The 25,034-nt window shown below is 40.1% G+C and overlaps 1 protein-coding gene across 2 annotated transcripts; it reads right to left on the reverse strand.

Annotated features, from left to right (window-relative positions):
- Positions 1–116: 116 nt before the first annotated feature.
- On the reverse strand, positions 117–16,147 carry anxa13 (annexin A13). Of its 2 annotated transcripts, XM_017481805.2 has the most exons (12): positions 15,990–16,147; positions 13,550–13,625; positions 11,138–11,232; positions 10,681–10,734; positions 8,017–8,187; positions 7,108–7,141; positions 6,424–6,503; positions 3,766–3,834; positions 3,261–3,362; positions 3,079–3,154; positions 1,542–1,654; positions 117–1,391 (listed from the first exon to the last, which is right to left on the reverse strand). In XM_017481805.2, exons 1-12 carry the CDS (start codon positions 16,002–16,004, stop codon positions 1,272–1,274), a joined length of 1,005 nt encoding a protein of 334 aa, XP_017337294.1. In that variant the 5' UTR covers positions 16,005–16,147; the 3' UTR covers positions 117–1,271. The 2 variants fall into 2 exon arrangements, with proteins under 2 accessions (XP_017337294.1, XP_017337304.1); XM_017481815.3 differs by lacking the exon at positions 10,681–10,734.
- Between the last annotated feature and the right edge of the window lie 8,887 nt (positions 16,148–25,034).

Here is a 25,034-nt window from a genome sequence, read left to right on the forward strand (position 1 = left end):
TATACATGTTTTGGAAATTCTACGCTGTGATCATTGAAGTGCAAGTTATTTTGGATTACACACAGCAACGTGAGTCTGGCAAGAGATACGACAACAAACGCCAGGAGAACAAAATGTTACAATTTCTGTTAATATTTTATTGGGATATTTAAATTCTTGGATGTGTTTATTTCATCAGTCAACGTTTTGGTCTTTCCATAAGATAGTGCCTGGTCCCGTGGAGTGACGTCGTTCTTGTGTAAAACAGCTACAACATATTAGCTCGCTGACGTCCTGCTTTGCCGCAGGAAGTAAAGGACGATCCAGTTGAACTAATTAAAATCTAGTTGTTAAAAACCCAGCTGCCATTTTTTTATATCGAGAATGTGACAGGTATTTTAAAAAGACCACAGCGGACCACCGCGTGACATTACTCATCCCAACAGTGCCATTAAGACTATTTTTACCATTAAAGCTATAAGCTGTGACTAAATATAATTTACGATGTAAAATATAACATACTAATACGTTAAAAATATATTATATTTGTGTTAGTATACAATGAGGAAAACAAGGCTGATCATGGTTAGTTGAAAAAGCTAAAGCTACGCGACATCGACTTTCTTACTTCACGACCCGGTGTTTTGTGTTTTTTTTTGTGTTATAAAATGTCTGATTGAAAATTACGTATGAAAGGTTCTTTTTTTTTTTTGTACTTCACTCGTGTCCTTCGTGATTCTTTATCGTTCGCAGCTGACAGGCAAATTAAAACTGCATAGCAAAATTGTTTTCACTCGCCGAAGCATGTTCAAGTTCGGTATGAAGAGGCGCGGTCATCCTAGATAGAGAGCGAGAAATAGGGGCGCTTCACAATCTTTTCCAAAAATAGATCAGGCATGGAATTATGACAAAATAACGTAAAACAAACATACTGGCATTGTATTATTAGTATTACAGATCATATTTTAGCATTACTTAATGGATATAGAGTTAACTTTCCACTGGTTGTGCTGGTTAACCTTTGACCTTTGTTACATTTTCACCTTAAAAATGATTTTTTGTTGTTGTTTTTTTTTAAATAGAGATCATATGTACTTTCTTCATGCACCTTCAAAACAGTGTTTTGTTCACAGCCTATCTGAGCGCCAGGTCAGGATTTGCACTAAATACCACATCAGAACTACTGTAGGGATAGTGTTGAACTGGACATGTGTGCACTAGGACCCAGGGTCAGTTGTGTTAGTTAGTTTCTCCTTATTAACCCAAGCATCTGATTCTTTTCTTTCACTGCCTTAATGGCAGATGGCCACCAGGAGGCGCTTGAAGTCTCCGCCGCACTCCGAGCTGATGGCTTCCTTCAGTGGCACGTCGTATTTCTCCAGGTACATGTCCTTAATCGTCTCCAGGTCGATCTGGGAAGCACAGAGATCCGGCACGTCAGGGGTGGGATTCGGTAAACGTGCGATACGAAAGCGTGGCAGGTTTGGGTGCGGTGGCATACGAAAGACGTTTTAAAGGAATAGTGCAGGTTCTAACATTACGCGTGAGGTTAGGGGTCCTACCTCGGAGCGGCCGACGATGATGCGAACGAGGGTGTCCTCGTCAGTGCCTGCTCCCTTCATGGCTGCGTTCAGACGCCGAGCGAAATACAGCTGCGGATTCTTAGCACATCGCACTGTAGGAACAGACGCAGGTAATAACGCGTTTATATACCGAATATGACAACGTTCAGCCCACCAATCAACACTCCGGCGTGGCCCGAGTGCCACCGGCTTATGACGGTGAGCGAAAACCTGGTGCTGGCTTTATTGTAGTGCAAACTTTGGTTGTCCCTCTAACGGAACCCTTAAACCTTCTCTATGTAGAACCCTATGGCAAAGTGTTTGCCTATCAGAAAGGGTTCCATGTAGAACCAATTTTTGGAAGCCAAGAACCTTTAATTATTCAACGAATCCTTAAAAACTCTTCTCTAAAATATATAGAACCCTTAATGGTACTTCATCTGTCCCTCTGGAGGAACCCGTACTGGTTTTGTGTAGAACCCTAGGACAACGTGTTTCACAATAAGAAAGGGTTCCATGTAGAACCAATTTTTGGAAGCCAAGAACCTTTAATTATTCAACGAATCCTTAAAAACTCTTCTCTAAAATATATAGAACCCTTAATGGTACTTCATCTGTCCCTCTGGAGGAACCCGTAATGGTTTTGTGCAGAACCCTAGGACAACGTGTTTCACAATAAGAAAGGGTTCCATGTAGAACCAATTTTTGGAAGCCAAGAACCTTTAATTATTCAGTGAATCCTTAACAACGGTTTTCTCTAAAATATATAGAACCCTTAATGGTACTTCATCTGTCCCTCTGGAGGAACCCGTACTGGTTTTGTGTAGAACCCTAGGACAACGTGTTTCACGATGAGAAATGGTTCCATGTGGAAGCATTTCATTTTGAAATCAAACCTTATTGAATGATTCCTCCGCCTCCCCACCAAGAGTGTATACTCTTAAAACATCTTGAACCCTTAACAGTCCTTCAAATTTCCCTCAGGAGGAACCCTTAAAAGTTCCACGTAGAACCCTATAACTGTGGGTTCCTCTCAAAAAGGGTTCCTATAAAAAAAAAGAGCTCTTTTTTTTCCCGAAGCTAGAAACACTTAGAATACCTTTTAAGAACTTGTTTCTAAACATTTCTTTGCTGAAGTGTGTGGTACATCCTGCTAATTAGTTTCTTCTTCAGACCTAGAACGTGTCAGGCAAAAACAATTAGGATAAAGAAATGTTTCGAGGTTCTTTAAGGGTTCATTGGATAATTACAGGTTCTAATCTTCTAAAATGGTCGTACGTAGGAACCTTTCCGATAGGAAACCCTGTTGTAGGGATCTACACAGAACCTTTAAGTGAACCCACAGAGAGACAAGCAAGCAACCCTTAAGGATTCAACATTTAACAGTGTATTATCTATGATCCAGTTTTAATATTACGCGCCAGTGTACTGGAGTGCCAATAAATTTTGACACCCCCGTAGAACCTTAAGGTCACCGGCAAGCGCTCGGTCCTCGTTCAGCACAGACGGCTGTCCTACGTTCATCTTTAATGCTCACCCAGCGCGATGTAACACTTCTTCAGCGTTCCTGAAGTTTCGTTCTCGATGGCATCCAGAATCTCCGTTCCAGAAATCTAAGACAGTTTGGGGATGAAACACGATCTGTGAGTGACGGCTCTCTCGGACACGAGACAGCAGAGAGACGCTTTTGGTATTCAGGCCGTGTTACGACACACTCACAGATTCGTAGGTTTTGAACGTGGCCTGGAGCTGCAGGTAGTTCCTGGTGGCCAGGATGTAGCTGAACGTCGACTCGTCTGTGCCGAAGCAGCCCTCTCCGGCCTGGGGATGTGACGGAAATCGTTTTTTATTTACACTCAGTCACTTGATCATAATATTTCCTGATTTTTAGCCAAAAACGTTTACCAGATATTGATAGATTAGTTAAACAGAGATAATAAAAAAAAAAAAACACACAAACAAACAAAAATAAATAAAGATATTTTTCCTCATAATGTAACAATGTTAACTGCAGCTTATACAGTAAATGACCTGTAGGCACACAACAGCGCCCACTAGTGGCACTATGTGCATTTAAAGCAGCATTGTCATAGAAGAGAAGTTCACAACCTTTTGTAACTAAAGCCCCCTTTCGATAGCCCCCCGCCCACCCCCCGGCCCCGATCTATATAAAAGGGTTATATAAAAAAAAATTTAAACCATGATGGTGAAAAACAGGTCCTACCTCGAACAGTGACATGGCGTCTTGTTCAGCCAGAGCCTCGTCCACTTCATAACTCTCATCTCGATTTCCCTTAAAGAAAGATTGCAGAAGCACACTCTGAAATTATTTCACCGCACACGATAGAGGGAGAGAAGAGCATACATACGTACAAGATGAAAATCACAATGCAGTTTATTCACTCTTAATGAGTCCTAAATTTGTCACTGTGAATTGTTGATAAATTACTGTAAGAGGAATAAAAGACTTCAGGGCATGTAGCAGGAACTCTGCTTCATCACACCCCGGCGCTGCTGATTCATTTCCTATAAAAGCATGCCTCTGTGTGTTTTATTCCTTACATGTTAGTCAGTTAGCACAGTGGTACGGTAGCTCTGTGGTTACAAGTTGTGAATTTAAATTCCAGAACCACAAACAAAGCTGCAGGTGGAACCGGGTGTGTTTTTGTGTCCCGCCTCATTTACACGATGCTTTAGATCAATGTAAATGTAAGGTTCTGTGGTTGGAAGGTTCCAAGTTGAAATCACAGAACTTCTGTTTGTCCTGAAACACATTGACTCACACTGGACTTTCTTATTTTAAGTCTGCCCAGGTAGGAGGAGCTAGATCCGGTCCAACTCCACCCCCTGCATGTTTTGATTTTGAGTCTTCCCAGGTAGGAGGAGCTAGATCCGGTCCAACTCCACCCCCTGCATGTTTTGATTTTGAGTCTTCCCAGGTAGGAGGAGCTAGATCCGGTCCAACTCCACCCCCTGCATGTTTTGATTTTGATTCTGCCCAAGTAGGAGGAGCTAGATCCGGTCCAACTCCACCCCCTGCATGTTTTGATTTTGATTCTGCCCAAGTAGGAGGAGCTAGATCCGGTCCAACTCCACCCCCTTGCATGTTTTGATTTTGAGTCTTCCCAGGTAGGAGGAGCTAGATCCGGTCCAACTCCACCCCCTGCATGTTTTGATTTTGAGTCTTCCCAGGTAGGAGGAGCTAGATCCGGTCCAACTCCACCCCCTGCATGTTTTGATTTTGATTCTGCCCAAGTAGGAGGAGCTAGATCCGGTCCAACTCCACCCCCTTGCATGTTTTGATTTTGAGTCTTCCCAGGTAGGAGGAGCTAGATCCAGTCCAACTCCACCCCCTTGCATGTTTTGATTTTCATTCTGCCCAAGTAGGAGGAGCTAGATCCGGTCCAACTCCACCCCCTTGCATGTTTTGATTTTGATTCTGCCCAAGTAGGAGGAGCTAGATCCGGTCCAACTCCACCCCCTTGCATGTTTTGATTTTGAGTCTTCCCAGGCAGGAGGAGCTAGATCTGATCCAACTCCACCCCCTTGCATGTTTTGATTTTGAGTCTTCCCAGGTAGGAGGAGCTAGATCCGATCCAACTCCACCCCCTGCATGTTTTGATTTTGATTCTGCCCAAGTAGGAGGAGCTAGATCTGATCCAACTCCACCCCCTTGCATGTTTTGATTTTGATTCTGCCCAAGTAGGAGGAGCTAGATCCGGTCCGGCTCTACCCCCTGGAATATTTGTTCTGCAATGAGGACTACTTGGGCGTGTTTTGGTTGCCAGGAATTTGCCAAGGCTAGAAAGTGGCTTCTCTGGTTGTTAACAGTCCAGAAACGGGATTATCCTGCGCAGCTGGGCTGCTGATCTGTTCACCCCTGTGTACAGAAACCGGTGCCTGACCTCTTCACTGCAGGAAAGTGAAGTGAAGCATTACAGTCATTCATTAACAGGAAAGTGAAACACAGGCCTTCAGTCTGCTGTGTGTTACTGAACCCCGGTCTGTAATCAGATCTGGCAGGTTTGGAGGACGAGGGAGGGGGTTCAGGAAAGCGACAGTCAGAGAGATCTCGGTTTCACTCCACACAGCGGACTCAGTGGCTTTCCTGAGAGAATCAGAAGGTTACGACGGCGTTTTAGAGACAGAGTTTAGAAATTAAAAATACAAAATTTCTAAAAAAAAAAAAGGTCGTAATATTTCGAGAAACGTTGTAATATCTTGATGTCATGAGAAAAAGGTTTCAATATATCGAGAAAACGTCATGTCCGATATTACGGAGAAAAAGTTGCAATATTTTGAAAATAACGTCTTTTTTTCTTTAAAAAAAAAAAAAAAATCTGAAATATCAAGAACAAATTTGTGATATCTGATATTACAAGAAAAAAAAAAAGGTTTATATTTCGAGAATAAAAAAATTCTCTCTCATAATATCAGATATTTTGACTTTGGTTTTAAAATATGACAACTTTATTCTAGTAACATTACAACTTTCTCGCAAAATATTACAACCTTATTCTTGATATATTGTAACCTTTTCGTCGGGAGATCAGATATTACGACCTTGTTCTCTATGTTACGGATTTATTCCCGAATAATTAATTCAATTCGGTTTTATTCGTGTAGCGCTTTTAACAGTGGACGTTGTCTCAGAGCACATTTACAGAAACATATAAACACAGATTTTAAGCGTGTGGATTTATCCCTATCGGGCGAGACGGTGGAGACGGCGGTGAGGGAAAAACTCCGAGATGATCTGAAGAAGAAACCTTGAGAGGAACCGGACTCGGAAGCGAACCCGTCCTCATCTGGGTCACGACGGATAGTGTGAAACAATGATATTTTTTTTCTTTTTTAATGGCCCTGTAGAAGGTGTGTGTACCTCGAGGAGCAGAGTGAGCAGCCTCCTGACATCACCGCTCGTGTCTCCGGCGATATCTGCCTCCAGATCCCGCTCATGCACTGCAGAGAAGATGATTAGAGTTAGAACATCGAGCAGGCCGATACCCGTCACCCTGCGAACCGAAACCCGACACCCCGAGCGCTTAGAGACATAAACCCAGAGGTACATATTCAACTTCAGAGACAAAGCGCTCCGCTTTTTTCTGCCTGCGTGTCGAACAATGAGGATAAACACAGCTCATATGAGATCGGTATTTACACAGACGTACGGACAGCCGTGTATTCAGGATTATAATGGCTGTGCTGTATGTTGTGCTCATATATTGTCCTCATCGTACAGATTCTTACGCCGCGTTTATTTATTATCTTTTACGTCGTTGTCCTGTCCATTTTGGGGGAAAAAAAATAATAATAATAATAATTTGCACTACATGCTGTGTGTAACGTTGCACCGAGGTCTAGGAGAATATTTCGTTCTACTTGTATACGGCTAGAATGACAATAAAACTGTCCAAGCTGATTAAAAAGAAAACCTAATCTGTAACACTAAACCGAATCACAATGTGGATCCGTCACATGACCTACATGGATAATAACAGATCTGTAGTGATAACACAGTGGCTTTAATATACATATATACATATAGACATATATCTGTCCCTACCTTGGAAGTAGGTTTCTTTGTAAGTAGCAATATCCTGCCGGAAGTGAGAGATGAAATAGTCAAATACAACAACAACAAAACAATTTATGAGTGCATTAGAATTATGACGTTGTAAAAAAATTTGCTAGACAAATACGGGTATTTGAAGCTTTACTTCGGAATATTGTTAGATACAGATGTTTATAAAGTCGGGAAAAACTTGCTGTGACTTCACTCGCGGTCAAACGTTAGCTCAGATAAATTTGTAAACAAAACCTCGTGCTGTAAATCCAGGGTCTTGATACACAACAGCATTCTTAACAGTCCCCTAAGAAAAGAATGAAACCTCGCACTGCCGTTTTATTTAAGCAGTAGAAGAAGATTTCTGTAAAAGACGGGGAACACGTTCCGGCTAAAATATCATCAATATCCTCAGCTCGTTCCGAGCCACAGCTACAACATGACCACACAACCCACGAGGGTCCTATCGCTCTTATGCTACGGTCACGTTCCTACTACTGGTTGCCGTAGTAACTAATATTCATCCTTGGGTGGCGCAACTAGCATTCGAATTTTCGAGAACAAACCGGCTTTGTTTCGTCTGTCTGCGACGGAAGCGAAAGCTTTCCGGGTCCACGAAACAACGGGGACTCGCGGGCAGCATGGCGGATCACGTGCGCTCTACCGTCTTCGCTCCCATCGGTAGTCGCTGCACCAAATCGCTCCGAATTTACATAAAGTTCAACTTTTCTCAACTCTGTCGCGCCACCGGACACGCCCACACCTAGTCGCTGTCGTCGCTCACGTCACCGGGAGTCTCCAGCCCTCACGGAAAATGAACGGTCTCCGGTCGCTGCGAGTCGCAGTATGTATGAACGTACCTTTAACCTGCAAAGTAAACAGAACGTTTCTCATGATTCCGAGACGTACAGCGTTGGTGGCAGTGCAGAGGATCTCCACCAGGACGTCCTCGTCGGTGCCCGCTCCTTTCATCGCCTTGCGCAGCTCCTTCACGGCGAACACGTGTGGCGGGTCCAGCATGGCGAGGATGGCGTTCTCGAAATTCCCCGACAGCTCGCTCTTCAGCACATCCACCAGCTCCTGAACACGTCACAAAGCACAGAGACGCACCGCTTTACACTCCTCACGTTCTTTCTGTTCCTCCTGAAGCTCTCCTTTACATGTTTCTGCTCAGATCAGGATTTAATAACGTAAGAGCTACAGATAATAAATGCCTCGTACGTCAAGATCTCAGGGTTTTTTTTAATCGACGTAATGAAATGCTCATCGGTCACTACTGGGGGCAAGGCGATATGACAAAATCTCTAGCGTGCACCGTTTGTATCGTGATATATAGGTTTCCTAACAAACAATTAAAACAATTAATAATAATAATAATAATAATAATAATAATAATAATAGATAATTTAATATGTACAAATTTTATTATAATTTTTTTTTAGAAAAATTGCATTTTAAATGATAACTTAAAACCACTTAAAAGCAATAATAAGAACAATAAATAATCTGGACATTTTTATATATATATATATATATATATATATATATATATATATATATATATATATATATATATATAAAAATAAATGTCCAGATTATTTATTGTTCTTTATATATATATATATATATATATATATATATATATATATATATATATATATATATATATATATATATATATATATATATATATATATATATATATATATAACAATAAATAATCTGGACATTTATATATATTATATATATATATATATATATATATATATATATATATATATATATATATATATATATATATATATATATATATTTTATATATATATATATATATATATATATATATATATATATATATATATATATATAAATAATTGACCCTTTTTATTCATTAAGCACAGCATTTTAACTTCAAATCAGCTGCTTCCATTTAGTTTATAATTTTATATATTCTAAAAAAATTATTTTAAATAAAATTCACGATATCCTTGATATGATCAAAAAGTATATTATGACATAATACAAAAAAAATCATGATGAACATATTACATCACATCACCCAGCCATAATCACTAAAAATAAATAAATAAATAAATAAATAAATAAATAAAAGTCTACACACCCCTGTTAAAATGTCAGGTTTTTGTGATGTAAAAAACTGAAACCAAGATAAATCATGTCAGAACCTTTCTCACATTTACTGTGAAATTTTAACCTATTAATTAAAGTGAAAAACAATAAGATGTTGTTGTTTTTTTTTTAAATGTGCAGTGACCTGGTTGCGTAAGTGTGCACACCCCTAAACTAATACTTATTTGAAGCACCTTTAGATTTTATTACAGCATTCAGTCTTTTTGGGATAAGAGTCATTCAGTTTGGCGCGTCTTGACTCAGCAATATTTTGCAATTCTTCCTTGTAGAAGCATTCTAACTTTGTCAAATTATATATTTACAGTGCCCTCTAATAATATTGGCACCCTTGGGAAATATGAGCAAAGAAGGCTGTGAAAAATTTAACCTTTTGATCTTTTGTTAAAAAAATTCACAAAAATACTCTGCTCTCATGCAAAAAAAAAAAAAATATATATATATATATATATATCTTTGTTAATATAGGTGTGCAACAATTATTGTCACCCTTTTAGTCAATATTTTGTGCTGCCTCCCTTTGCTGAGATATCAGCTCCGAGTCTTCTCCTATAACGCCTGATGAGGTTGGAGAATACATGGCGAGGGATCTGAGAGCGTTCCTCCATACAGAATCTCTCCAGATCCTTCACATTTCGAGGTCCCCGCTGGTGGACTCTCCTCTTCAGTTCACCCCACAGGTGTTCTATGGGGTTCAGGTCAGGGGACTGGGATGGTCAGGGCAGGACCTTGATTTTGTGGTCAGTAAACCATTTCTGTGTTGATTCGGATGATGTTTTGGATCATCGTCCTGCTGGAAGATCCAACCACGGCCCCATAACATTAAAGATCCTCCTCCATATTTAACCGTGGGCATGAGGGACTTTTCCATACGGCTACCTCTCTGTGTGCTCCAAAACCTCGTCTGTGTTTATTACCAAAAAGCTCTATTCTGGTTTCATCTGACCGTAGAACCCGATCCCATTTGAAGTTCCAGTAGTGTCTGCACACTGAAGACGCTCGAGTTTGTTTTTGGATGAGAGTAGAGGCTTTTTTCTTCAAACCCTTCCAAACAGCTTGTGGTGATGTCGGTGTCTTCAGATTGTAGGTTTGGAGACTTTCTGACCCCAAGACACGACTAACTTCTACAATTCTCCAGCTGTGATCCTTGGAGATTTTTATCCACTCGGACCGTCCTCTTCACAGTGCGTTGAGACGATACAGACACACGTCCAATTCCAGGTCGATTCATAACATTTCCAGTCGACTGGAATTTCTTAATTATTGCCCTGATGGTGAAACGGGCGTTTTAAATGCTTGTGCACTGTAAATTGAATCTTTTAACAGAGTAATTTTTTTTTTTTTTAAATGTTAATAATACTTTTTATCCGTTTATAGTTACATTTAATTTTGACACAAAGCAAGTTAGTTTCTCTCATCACTTACGTTAGAGCAGCTATAAACAGCCGTTCCCTCAGCGGCCTCTCTTATATTCTTTCGCTTGAAGTTAATAAGACACAAAAAAAAAAAAATGCAGCTTGTCATGTTACCAAGACACCACAAACAGCGTAAAATCTTCCCGTGTCGGTAAAATCACTGACTGTTACCGAGCGCTGACACTGGAGACTCCTTCCTTAAATATTAAACAAACATCTGATTGCAGAAAACTTCACCGTCCCGACGATCGCACGTTTTTCTTTAATAAATAACACCATGGTTTTTTTTAAATCCATTCATGTGGACCGTCCGCCAGACACCTACCTGTAGAAGCTGTTACTATAGAAACAATAACATAAAGTTATGAGCTGCACCTGCACTACTGTCAGTACCGCTGCTACGGATAATTAACCAACACCTCCAGAACATCCTTCTGTACACAATCACAGATAAAGTTCAGACTCACGTCATCGTATTTCTCGAAGTAAGCCTGCTTTATCTCCAAGCGCTGAGCCGCACAGCGATTAGCCAGGATTCCAATGATGGCTTTCTCATCAGTGCCTGAAAGAATGAGGAAGAAAATAAGATGGAACAGAAGACACTGTTGTCCTTTTAAAACACTAAGACTTGGGTCATGTTTATCTGATATAAAAGTTCCCGGAAGAACACGTTCACTGAATGAAATCGATCAATTCCACGTGAGCAGAATTTACACGCTCTAAACGACAGCCCCGAGCTAGCGTGCGACGCTATTAAAACACATTAGCGTAGATTCCACACTATGAGTTATAGAACAGGAAAAAAACAAAACACAACACGCAGGTTTCAGAAAGCTGAGGAACAGAATTCGACTAAATCTACTGTTTTGGTGAAAGTCTGAAGCGTGTTTAAAAATGAAACGAGTATAAAATCTCTTTCATCTCTTATACAAACTAAAAAAAAAATTTAAAAAAAAGAGGTTCATCGTGTAGCACTTCTTATATCAACACGTCACACATATACGTGTGTATCTGCTTTAACGTTACACATTCTGTTGGTGAGTTCAGTGACGTGCCATTTGCCTCTCACATGGAATGTTCCACGAGATAAACAGGAAGTTGCATCATCCAAATTTCCCGAAGAGCGTGGGAAGGTCATTTTTGTGCGTTTTATTTGTGGTTAGAGCTGCAACAAGTCATCGATAAAATCGATGATGAAAATCGTTGTCAATGAATCTCATTAGCGATTAGTTGGTCTGCAGCGGCACGGGGGAGATTTACTCATTATGTTACTTCTGTTCCGAAAAGTAAAAAAGCTACGGAGAGTAAATACTCAAGTCGTGTTCCAAATGACGTCCTGTACACTTACACTATGCACTGCGTACTCTACCGTCTAGTGTGTGGATTTTAGAACGGTAATATCGTCTCAGATATAACACTGGCGGGTTTTTTACTAACCGGAAGTATAAGCCGCTTCCTAGTCGACGGCGCTTGACGTCATAATGCGACAGCGCTAGCTTTAGCAGATACCCAGAGTCCCCGACACTGACTTTCTTCAGTTTACCGTTTATGTCAACGTTACCTTTTATTTCAAACACGACCTCAGTCACCATCAGACGGAGGCGAAATCATCAAGTGACTGGAGAAGAACGTGTGCGACCTCCAAGTCCTCTAAGGCGGGGGGGGGGGGGGGGGGGGGGGGGTTTATATTAAACACCGCGGAGACGATAAAACTTTATGAAGCGGAGTTTGTGTAGCGCGGAAGCACGACGGTGATGCACGAGCACAAACTTATGCTTGTATCCAAAATGCTCCACAAAATGTAAGGGGTTGGAGAAACTGCTGCAAGTCGCTTAAGAGGTCTAGTTTAATTTAAGTTTATTGTCATTACATGCTGTATTTACGCGCTTGCAGTGTAACTTCTGCCGTTTATCATAACGGAAGTGATCTATTAGTAACGAGGCCACGTTGCTCCTCACTCGTAGTGGGAGCGCAAGTAAGGTCAGTAATGTCTAATTAAAAGTAACACAAGTAAAATAATATTCCTAAAGGCAGCGAGTAACAAACCACAAGGTGCAGTGAAAGGGAGTTTTTATTATTCATTTAGGACTGGAGTTTAATTCAGTGCTTTTTGTGCATCCGTAAAAAATCATGCATAAATACTATTATATAATGTAAACTTATATATACACATTAATACATACATAATTATTTATGCGTTATTTTTATGGATGCACAAAAAGCACAGAATTAAACTACGGTCCTAAATGAATAATATATATTCTGGGTTGTGTGTGTGTGTGTGTGTGTTGGGTTCTTTTCAGTCTTATATAATTGGACAAACAGCTGAGTAATGTTTTAGTCTGAAGTTTATATTTGTAACACTCAGTTTGTAGATTTTATTTTGAATAAATGGAAAAAATGGTCACTTTGAAAGTACAAACCTGTTGCACAAATTATAGACTAAAAGTAAATTATTCATTTTTAAAAAAAAATAAATAAAAATCTAGTAACTCATTAAAATGTTCTTAATGTTCCTCATGGATACTAGTTAACCGCACGTTGTGTATTTGCTGTCCTATAATTCTGTGCTATACACACACGACCACAAACAACTCCACCCATCTACTGACACACACACACACACACACACACACACACACACACACACACTCTCTGTTTAATGTTGCTTTTGTTACAATTTTTGACTATTTAAATGTTAAATGCATATTGTCTTAGATTTCATGAAAAATAAGTTTAATTTTTAGGAGTTACAGAACATAAATGGCACCTCAATCATACAATCACATTTATTTAAAAAAATATTTTTAGTAAATAATAATAATAATAATAATAATAATAATAATAATAATAATAATAATAATAAAGACACAGCCCACCTAAACCCTTGCAGGCTTTGCGGATGGCCTTGATGTCTGCCATGACGTCAAACTCCTCATAAGGAAAAATTGTTGGCTGTGAAATCAAGAAGTCACATGATGAAAATACTTTAATTCTTTATTATCGCTCTCACCCCTCCCCCACCCCCCACCATGAGCCTCCCACTGCTATTGTACAAGAAGAAGAGATAAAACAAAGAAAAACAAATGGGTCTCTGGTGAAGCCCCCCCCCCCCCTCCCCCCCCTCTCCTGACAACACAATTCCTAACTGATCCATTTACCACAAAGCTCAAGCCACCCAAACTGTGGAAGGCCAAAGGGTCCATAAACAGCTTAATAGATATTTAATACAAAACAAAGAAAAGAACGACAATAAGAGTATATAAAATACACAATGCAGACAATGACATAGCTGCATCTGACCTGCAAAAACACACAAGTGTTAAAACAATCTTTTAGTATTAATTAAGCCGGTTTTACACCGTGCGAATCACGGAGATGATCCCAGTAAGAAATTCTCAAACAGACTTCTTATAATCTTCGTGTCAGATCGTACGATACAATTAGCTACTACAGCACAGGTCTGTAGCATTTAAACTGGGAAAGTAGTTTCACGTTGTCATAATAATAAATTAACTCCGTGAACAGAACGTTTGCGTGCTAATTAGCTAGCGACACACCTGGAAGCTGTAACTAACCGTCGGTTTCGTTCCACGTTGCGTCCCTTTTTGTCCTGTCGTAATATAACTCGTGAGGCGTTACAGAGTTGTTCTGTCTGCTGCCACAATTCAACAATCTGATCTTATTTTAAATCACATACGCTTTGTGCAATCATATGCCGTCCTCCTATTCGTGGATTTTAGACGAGTGTCGAAGCAGCGCTGCCAAAACTTTATTTATTATCGGGTGTCACAGCTGTACAAAATCAGCCACAGGCGAACGTCACTAAGACCTAAACGATTCGTTCTAAACTCCTCCTTTCAGAGAGCATACTCTGCTCTGATTGGTCAGACGTCCCAGTCTGTCGTGATCGGTCTACCACTCTCAGCGAGCAGCCGATGAAGACCAGAGACGGGGGTTTTTGCTACAAACCTACGTAGGTTAGTACAGGAAGTAAGTCTGGAATCACTAACGACTCGTATCAGCTGTTCAGAATCGATTCCTTCTTTTCCGAGTCGATGACGGCGTTTGTCACGCGCTTTGTTTTTTTTTTTTTTTAAACTTTGCGGACTTTTTGACATTCACAAACAGCTACGTATACCACACGCTACATGAAAGGGAATCTCTGAAAAACCATAACAGGTGCACTTTAAAGTGCGTGCTTTACTCGAGAGGATGTGAATATTATCTGTAGTTCACCTCTCGTCCTGAACATGTCGGCATCGTCCACGGTTTGAGTTTTGAAAACGGGTTTAATTTCTTAAACCTGTTTCGAGTTGTTAATGAATTTCACTGTTGCACGTTTACAATGTTTTTATTTATTTATTTATTTATTTATTTATTTTTACAGTAATGTGCAGTTTGTGCTTACCTTGTATGCATTGTGTGAACATATTTATGATTCCTTGTTACAATGTTTGTTACTCAAAGTAAAAAAGTAATTAAACATCATCGTGTCGACGTCTATTTCAGTAATACAGCGAAGTAGGAGGGTTTCAGTTACCAGTATTTATATTAAAACATGGAGTCCATGTCTGCAAAACTAACACTTTAAATGAAATACTGAATCGAATCGAAATCACATCAAAACCATATAAATAAGAATCGAATCGAATCACCAGATTGATCGCAATACCCAGCGGACATTTCGTATATCTCCGATATCCGACAAACTCAGCTCAAATCATCAATCTTTCTCCTAACAAGCTGATGATCTGAATCAGGTGTGTTAAATAAATGAGACATACAAAATGTGCAAGGACCACGACTGAAAACCACTGGACTACAACTTGTTTTCTCCTTCCTGAGTTATGGCCCATTTGGCTTTCCACACTCACCCTCCTGAGTCACAGCTCAGAGCTAACGGGAATTCCGCAGAGGAAACACCGCCTTCCTCTTGTTATCCCCCCCTTTATACAATGCCATTCATATAAACGCCTAAAAGTCATGTTTTCATAATGTTTTAAAAGATTCACAAATATTTAATCACCATTACAGCATCTAGCACGCATGCGCAGACTGTAGGTTTATGCCTACGGTAAGGATTTGGTGAGATATCCATGGCATCTTCAGCTGCGCACTTTTCCAAAAGTCAGGAATGCGCTCTCACTTCCAGTCTGGAGTGTTTTTATTCCCTTTACAAATAAACCGAGCGTGTTTAAACCTCCTGCTGAACACGTCATCGCCTAATATTAACTCGGAGCATGTCTGTTTCAGGAAAAGTGCACTCAATCTGAGCTGTAACACTGCTTTTAAAAGAAGACACTAAATGATTCCCACCTGAAAGTTTCCCATTTTGGAAGAAAAAAATAATAATAATAATATTAAAAATTTCCTCAGTCGCTTGAAGTCCGGTCAGGAATCTGTAACGGAGCTGCGCGTGAGAGAGAAAGACGGCCGGTAATTTCAACAAATGACGTCATGACGCCGGAGTGGGCGGTTAACCCTTTAATGTAGTGATGGGAAGTTCGGATCATTTTACTGACTCGGATCTTTGAATCTCGTTCAGCAAATTGAACGAATCTTTTGACGAGTCGTTTGGTTCATTTCGTTCATTTCAGCAGAATATAATTAAAATGTCACATGTTCAATTCATCAACACATCTAGTACTTAATAAACTATCAAATAAGCTATAGGTTAATGCAGCCGAGGCTGAATTATGAGAAACAGAAAGGATTCATTAATATAGCTTAGCTGGGTCTTAAGGCTCTGCAGTCTGTTAGCTCATCTCACGTCCCGACCCCGAGTCGTTCTTTTGTCGCGTCACATTAGCCACGTTTGTTCCCCGGAAACAGAAATGATTAGTTCACGTCTCGAGTCTTCGGGTTCGAGTCGTTTGTTCATCTCGTTTCCGGTACTGCATGGTGAATTGCCTATGGGGACGAAGAACGACTCGAACCCGAAGACTCGAGACGTGAACTAATCGTTTCTGTTTCCAGTACTGCATGGTGCATTGCCTATGGGGCAGTCATCAGAAGAATAACGACTCGAACCCGAAGACTCGAGACGTGAACGAATCATTTCTGTCTCCGGTATTGCATGGTGCATCGCCTATGCGGCGTTCATGGGAAGAACGAACGACTCGAACCCGAGGACTCGAAACATGCACTAATCATTTCTGTTTCCTGTACAGAATCTACAGGGATGTTGCAGCGCATGCGCGGTCAAAAATGAAAGAATCACTCTCTGAGACAGCTCGTTGTTCCAGAGTCATATGAAAGATTTGTTCAAAATGAACGATTCGTTCATGAACGCCACGTCACGAGTTGATTTTTAATTTGCATTCTGGTGGCCTTTTTTCTTTTTTAGAAATATAAAAGTTATCTGGATGGTGACTGGTCTGGTTCTAGCTTCCTAAAATGGTTCCATCCGGAACTTTTTCAGAAAACGATATAAGGTTTCTATGGAGTGTTTCGATCCTGAGCTCACGTTACTGTCTTTGTGGGGTTCACATGGGTTTCCTCTCATGGAGTTCTCTGGTTTCCTCCCAGCTCCTTAAAACACACCGGTAGCACAAACACTCACTCTCTCTACACGTTCTCCGTTGTTTAAACGCAGAAGCTGACAGGTTTGTGTTGTTAACATTTTGTGACTCTTATTGTTACTCATTACTAGGTAATATTTTGAGATATAATAGTGCTGTCCTGTAAATCTCATTATGATCCTATGAGTATCAGCTGATCCCGTTTAATTAACAGAAATCGGTTTTAGTCCGTGCCGCATTTGCGTCACTGTTACACACTCACACACTGTGCTAATCACTGCTTTCCTGAAGGAGACAGACACTATGCTTATGTCCCGATCTGTTTAGTATAAATAGTTGTTAGGTCTACTCACGCCTCGGATTCCATTTCCCAGCCTGCACCGTGGCCTACAAACATGGCCGCCATGGACTGTAATTCTCAGAGCACTCATACTTTGACACGTTCACTCTCAGCTTCATTTTGATCACACACGTCTACATCCAATTCACCGCACAATCACAGCCACGGTAGAAAAGGACTCTCGTTCTACTCACTCTCTGTGACTAAAGCAAGCCTGTTCGTTTTTCTGTTTCTGTCAAACAATTGCAAACACAATACAGGTTTATAAAAAAAAAAATTAAAAAAAAATCTTTGTTAAATATAGGTGCGCAACAATTATTAGCACCCTTATGAGGAAAAATATATGTGAAGTATTTTCCCATCGATATTTAAAAACATTTTTAGTACACCTGGGTGACTAGGAACAGGAAATTGTTCAACCATGACTTCCTGTTTCACAGGGGTATAAATATGATGTAACACACGGGCCAAATTCCCTTAGTCATACATAACAATGTGTAAGAGCGAGGAATACAGCTGTGATGTGCCGCAAAAGGTTGTTGAACTTTACAAAATGGGGCGTGGCTATAAGAAAACAGCACAAGCATTGAAAACGCCCATTTCTACCATCAGGGCGATAATTAAGAAGTTCCAGTCTAGTTCCAGTTCCCTTCCTTTTTATCATATGTATGCTAAATGTTGGACAAATTTTCCATAGTCATGGTCTTAACTTTCAGCGATTTTCAGTTATACTGTATGTCGGTGAAAATTCTACCGCATGCATTTCCAACCTAAAGCACTGGAAGAATAAAACAGAAGTATTGATAGTAGGCCCCAAATCCTCAAAGTACTACTCATACGTACTGCACTTCTAGTGGAAAATTATCCAATACCTTCTGACCAATCAGATTCAAGAATTCAGCGTCACTATTGTATAAAAGTCATTATTAGTACTAATAAAATAAAGGAACGGTCAGGAAATAGTTACATCGGTTTCTGGTTTCCGTCCCAGAGGATGACTTCACTACGCTGTCTAGTGCGTTTTCCAGCTTTATCATGCATAATTAACTCTTCTTTTAATTAGCAGGACCAATCTGTGAAGTGTTCAGGCTGGAGAACACTGCTGCACAACGCACCGAAACCTCCACGCTCACGCACGCTGTTCAATTAATCGAGACGTTACGACGAGCCCGACTGAAACGTTTCTCCTTTCTCCACCCGCCTCTTCTTCTGGTCCATGTCGCATCTCTTCGTTCCCTACCCATAACGTTTCACATTAACACACAGACTCCATCTGCTACTGATGAGCTTTCGATCGTAAACGCTCCCTGTAGGTCGCAACTAACGCGGGATGATTCGTCCCGTATCGTCCCGTGTGCGTCCTCGGACGTTTATCTTTTAGGTTTCAGGAGAAGTGCTGATCGTCAGAATCTGGAAGTTCGAGTCCATTACTAAATTGTTCGTATCGTCGACTACTAAACACTTCTACAAATGGTATCTCAGAAGGGATGTAAAAAAGAAAGATGAAGGGAAACAAGATGATATTTTTTTAGCTGTATACAAGGATTTCTCAAACAGCTGAAGAGCGTGGATTCGTCTCAAACGATAATCGAATATATATTTAATTGTAACCGGGTAATTTTATGTTCGCATTGTGTATTAGATTTCAATTGATAATAAAGTAAGAAGCTAACAGCGTTAGAATAGACTTATGGCTACACTGTAAAACAATCCTATGGAATCTACTCGATAGAAGTTCCCGTGTTTTGAGTAAGAAGTGCCTCGATTTAACAGCTATGACACACTAAAAGAAATTAGATTAAGTCTACTTAACATCTCTCAACCCATTACACAACGAATAACTTATCATTTAAAAAAAAATAAAAGTGAGTAATATTAACTCTTGATTGTTAGTAGGCAACGGTTCATCTATTTAATTATTATTAATAATTCTAATTAAACATTACTCATTCAGGGGAGGTTAGATTTACTTGAAAAACTGTCAGATATTGATCACATCAATTATCTTTTAGCTGTCTATCAATTATGAATGGGAATTTTATCTTACGTAATGATAAGATCTGTGAGGTGTGCCAGGAATTGGAGCAGTGGTGGCTCGGTGGTTAAAGGCTCTGGGTTACCGGGGCAAAAGGTCAGGAGTTCAAGCCCCAGCACTTCCAAGCTACCACTGTTGGGCCATTGAGCAAGACCCTTAACCCTCAATTGCTCCGTCGTATAAATGAGATAAACGTAAGTCGTTCTGGATAAGTGCGTCCGACGAATGCCGTAAATGTAACTACGTGTTATTATGGAGGTTGTAGTTTGCGGTGGTGTTGAACAGGGCTACATTATATTGAGAGGTGTTTCTAATATTTTGGCCACCTCATTTACACACATAAAAACACTCAGTATAATGCACTCCGGTACAACACCAGTACAACAATATGTTGTCTATCGCATAACGTACTACATCATATCTTGATTTTAATATAGACAGCTCTAAGCATTGACAGCTTTACTGCTAATTTCTTCTCTCACATACTATGTCAAATATTATGACTTACTCAGCAATATGCAAATGGTTATAAATTACTGAGTAATATGTAAATTAGTGTCTATTATTAGTAGTGTAATTACTTACGTCCTTTTCTCTCTTTCTCGCTCTCGATCGACCGGACACTCGCTACACACTGAGCTATCCCTTAAAACTTACATTCCTGGTCTAACACAAAAGCTCGTCGAAGACAAATCTTATGATAGATCTTGCCATTACATAAGTTAAAATTTACGTTTATAGTATGATACACAACAACATGTTAAAGAGGAATCTTCCCAGCAGCTCCACACTCCCGGTCCCGCCAGTGATACCGACTGACTCATGATGCATGCGCACGTTGCAGTGCAGGGCTAATATCTTCGGTAATATATTATATATATATATATATATATATATATATATATATATATATATATATATATATATATATATATATATATATATAATTTTGCAGTTATTACTGTTAACAAATAAGTAGTGTAGGTTTAATTTACCCATTATTATATATTTCACTTGCTGACATTTAACTTTTAATATGAAATTTTGATGATTTGCATGGGTTGTATTTGTAGTTAGAGTTATGGAGCAAGACTGCCCCCTTGTGAGTTGCAACACTCTTAGAACTATAAATAGATAGATAGATAGACAGACAGACAGACAGACAGACAGATAGATAGATAGACAGACAGAGAGACAGACAGATAGATAGACAGACAGACAGATAGGTAGACAGACAGACAGACAGATAGACAGAGAGACAGACAGACAGATAGAGAGACAGACAGAGAGAAAGAGAGACAGACAGACCGATAGATAGACAGAGAGACAGACAGACAGACAGAGAGACAGACAGACAGAGAGACAGTCAGACAGACAGACATAGATAGATAGATAGATAGATAGATAGATAGATAGATAGATAGGTAGACAGACAGACAGAGAGACAGACAGACAGATAGATAGAAAGACAGACAGACAGAGAGACAGACAGACAGATAGATAGACAGACAGACAGAGAGACAGACAGACAGATAGATAGATAGACAGACAGACAGACAGATAGAGAGACAGACAGACAGACAGACAGACAGAGAGACAGACAGACAGACAGACAGATAGACAGACAGACAGACAGAGAGACAGACAGACAGATAGATAGACAGACAGACAGAGAGACAGACAGACAGATAGATAGATAGACAGACAGACAGACAGATAGAGAGACAGACAGACATATAGATAGATAGACAGAGAGACAGACAGACAGACAGACAGATAGATAGATAGATAGATAAACAAACAAATAAATAAATAATATTTGGCAAACACGTTTATCCAGAGTGACTTACAGTTATCTCATTCATACAGCTGAGCTGTTGGAGGTTGAGGGTCTTGCTCATGGGACCGGCAGTGGCAGTGCTGGGATTTGAGCTCACAACCTTCAGCTCAGATGTCCAGTGTCTTAACCACCGAGCTACCAATTCCCCAAATATTAAGTTTATAGCATTTATCAAGCACCCCTTTTCAGAACAACCGGCATTAATGTCATTTATACAACTGAAGAGTTGAGGGATAAGAGCCTTGTTCAAGTGGCAGCTTGGCAGGAGTGGGATTTGAACTCATGACCTACTGTGGGATGAGGAACAGAGGTGGTATAGCTAAATGCATAGCTAAAGATAAGCAGGAGATGATATCGGCTATAAATGATTATAAATGAAAGTCCCTTTGGGTTTGAGGTTGTGAAAAAGTGCGCACATCCATACGCATTATCGATGTAAAACATGAGAGTTCCACGTAGACTGTTCTTATTCCATGTCTTTAAAAAACACTTACTGCTCTAAATGTTCATCTGTCAGAGATTGATTCACTCAACAGGGTGTACAGTGTATCCGCCATCACCCAGACGAGCATGGGTTCGGTCTCCAGAGTCTTCCCTCGTCACTGTCATCTCTGGCTCGTTCAGTACGGATCTAAAGCTATAACGGGGTCCAGACGTCCGTGAGCACTGTAGTGAAAATGCACCAGCAATCAAGTCAAGTGGGGTTTTTATTGTCATTCCTCTATATACACTACCCTCCACTAATATTGGCACCCCTGTTATATATGAGCAAAGAAGGCTGTGGAAAAATGTATTTATGTCTTTTGATCATTTGTTAAAAAAAAATTCACAAAAAAATATATATTTGTTGTAAAGCTGCTTTTATTATTAAAATGCCTATTGTTATTAAAATATGCAAATGAAATTGAACTGAGCTGAAATCCTTCCTACGGTTCCAGTGCTCATAGTGTAACTAGATGCTGTCCTATTGTGCATGAATATCCAGCATGGTCACTGTAGACCGTTCTTCTTCTGCCCCGTGGGGAAACTTAACACTTTCCATCACTCAGATGAATATTGTAAATAATAGAAATACGTAAATACTGTAGCTCCAGGTTTTAAAATAAATAAATAAAAATTATTAATGAAATGAATGTATCTTCAATTCAGGTTAGGACCGAGCAATAATGAGAAAAACATTAAATATATATAAAATCCGGGGTGCATAAAACGGGGTGGTGGATGGGGCGCCATTGTGCCAAAATCATTCTATGTGGGCGCCAACATTGATCTTGCACCCCTGTATAAAATATATCATTAAAATTAGAGAAAAGTACAATTCGGTGAACAAAAATACATTTCTTTCTTTCTTTTTTTTTAAATACAGTGTATCTATCCATTCATTTCCCATACTACTTATCCTACACAGGGTAGCAGGGAGTCACGGGGAGCCTGGAGCCTATCCTAGGGGACCCGGAGCACAACGCGGGGGACACCCTGGACCGAGTGCCGACCCATTGCACACACACTCAGACACCCATTCACACACTACGGACAATTTAGACACGCCAATCAGCCTACCATGCATGTCTTTGGTCTGGGGATTAAACCGGAGTACCCGGAGGAAACCCCCGCAGCACGGGGAGAACACGCAAACTCCGCACGCACAGGGCCATGGCGGGAATCGAACCTCCAATGCTAACCACTACTAAACACTTTTATTTATTTATTTATTTTTTTTTTTTACAATTTCATTTACAAACTCCAGCTGATTTGATGTTAAAATATTCTACCTTTTAAAATTGCAAATGAATAAATAAATACATATAATGTACGATTAGAACTCACCACAATTATTACAATAAATGTTAAATTAGGTTTTAATTAATTAAGTTTCAAGGGAATTTATTTTATTTATTTTTTTTGTAGCGGTCTGTTTCGGCACTTTGCCCGCAAAGCTATATATCGTGATACATATTGCGTATCGTTAAAACGTCCACAAGTATCGTGATATGATATTTTTCATATATATCGTCCAACACTATTCTTACACACACACACACACACAGACAAAAAAAAAAATACCACTCTTAGTATGTTTTATACATCAAATATGGAGAAGGCTGGAGTGCTGGGAGACCTTACAAGAACGTATGAAAGTGTTGTGTCATTAAGAAATAGAAATACAGGCGTGAGGTAATGTAACGTAAGGTATCACCTAGCACACCGGTATATGGATTTTCCCTTTACTTTCCAACAGAGAGCGGTGTTTAATGTTGATCCCAGTGTAATGAAACACGCCTGTCGTACTGCAGTAACAGTAAATCCGCCAAGAGTTTCGGATTCAAATCAGGAAGCGCTGCTACTTCTCCACACTGCTTTCGCTGGAAAAGGAGATGCGGAATAAAAATAGAAAGAGCACTTGGGCTGTCTGGAGCAGTCACTGGATCCTCACTCACACTCACACACACACACACACACACACACACACACCAAGGTACATTACACACCACTTCATCATCTCACATTATTTTTGGAAACGGGAAAGCGACGCCTCTTGAGGGATCACCGAGGAGATACGGAAGATTTGCTGGAGATGAATGATGATGAAGGGGAATCGGAGTTAAACAGAATAAATAACAGAGTAAACACACTCACTTTTATCTCTCAGAAAGGAAAGAAGCCCGAACACACAATGACATGGTACAGCGTCGTGAGGACTTTTCATTTATTTATTTATTTATTTATTTATTTATTTATTTATTTTCCCTGTCAGGAACTATCCATTTATTACAGCGTTAATGACAGGGCACGGACTATCATCGTTCGTCATCAAGTGCTGGATGACACACTCTGATGTTACAACTTTAGGAACAGTGCTACACACACACACACACACACACACACACACCACGTCATTTATGTTCATCCTCGTCTGCAGGCGGTGACTCACCATCTCGTGGCTGTCTCTTTCACCTTGGCCGTCTGAGTGCTGAGCTTGTTCGCTGTTTACAAAGAGCGAACGCGTTCTTGCAAAAAAAAAAACAACAAAAAAAGTATAATTATATGTACATGGGAAAGGTCGATCTTCAAACAGTCTGCCTGAGTCGACAGGGATGACGACTCTGATGTGCAGTGATGACGAAACTATTCAGGTTGAGCAATGTGTTACATCACAAGGTCTCGTTGACAGAATAATAAGAACGACGTTGGAAAAAACGTCTCACACACACACACACCCACACACACACTTAATGGCAGATAAGTGACTGCGTTCATGATTTCTCATTGTTTTTAAGTGTTACAAGTCTGTAATGCTCTACATTATTTCTCCGAATACCAAACGTGATGAACAGAAAAGTTGTCACCCTGTCCATTTTCCATACCGCTTATCCGACACAGGGTCATGGGGAATCTGGAGCCTATCCCAGGGGACTCGGGGCACAATGTGGGGGACACTCTGGACCGAGTTAAAGGGCGCAACCGCACACACTCACACACCCATTCAATTTTGATTGAAGGCCAATCAGCCTACAACACATGTCTTTGGACTGCCGGAGGAAACCGGAGTAAGCAGAGGAAACCCCCGACGCACCGGGAGAACACGCAAAGTCCACGCATACAGGGCAGAGAAGGGATTTGAACC

Source organism: Ictalurus punctatus, chromosome 1, assembly GCF_001660625.3.
Source record: "Ictalurus punctatus breed USDA103 chromosome 1, Coco_2.0, whole genome shotgun sequence".
In the NCBI taxonomy this organism is placed as follows: domain Eukaryota; kingdom Metazoa; phylum Chordata; class Actinopteri; order Siluriformes; family Ictaluridae; genus Ictalurus; species Ictalurus punctatus.

What these genes read in the sequence shown, in the direction of transcription:
- anxa13 (XM_017481805.2), bottom strand. An exon ending in CAAAGCCTGCAAGGGTTTAG is followed by an intron (nt 11,233 to 13,549) that starts GTGGGCTGTGTC and finishes TCATTCTTTCAG; the next exon opens with GCACTGATGAGAAAGCCATC. An exon ending in CTGTTTATAGCTGCTCTAAC is followed by an intron (nt 8,188 to 10,680) that starts GTAAGTGATGAG and finishes TGACGTGTTCAG; the next exon opens with GAGCTGGTGGATGTGCTGAA.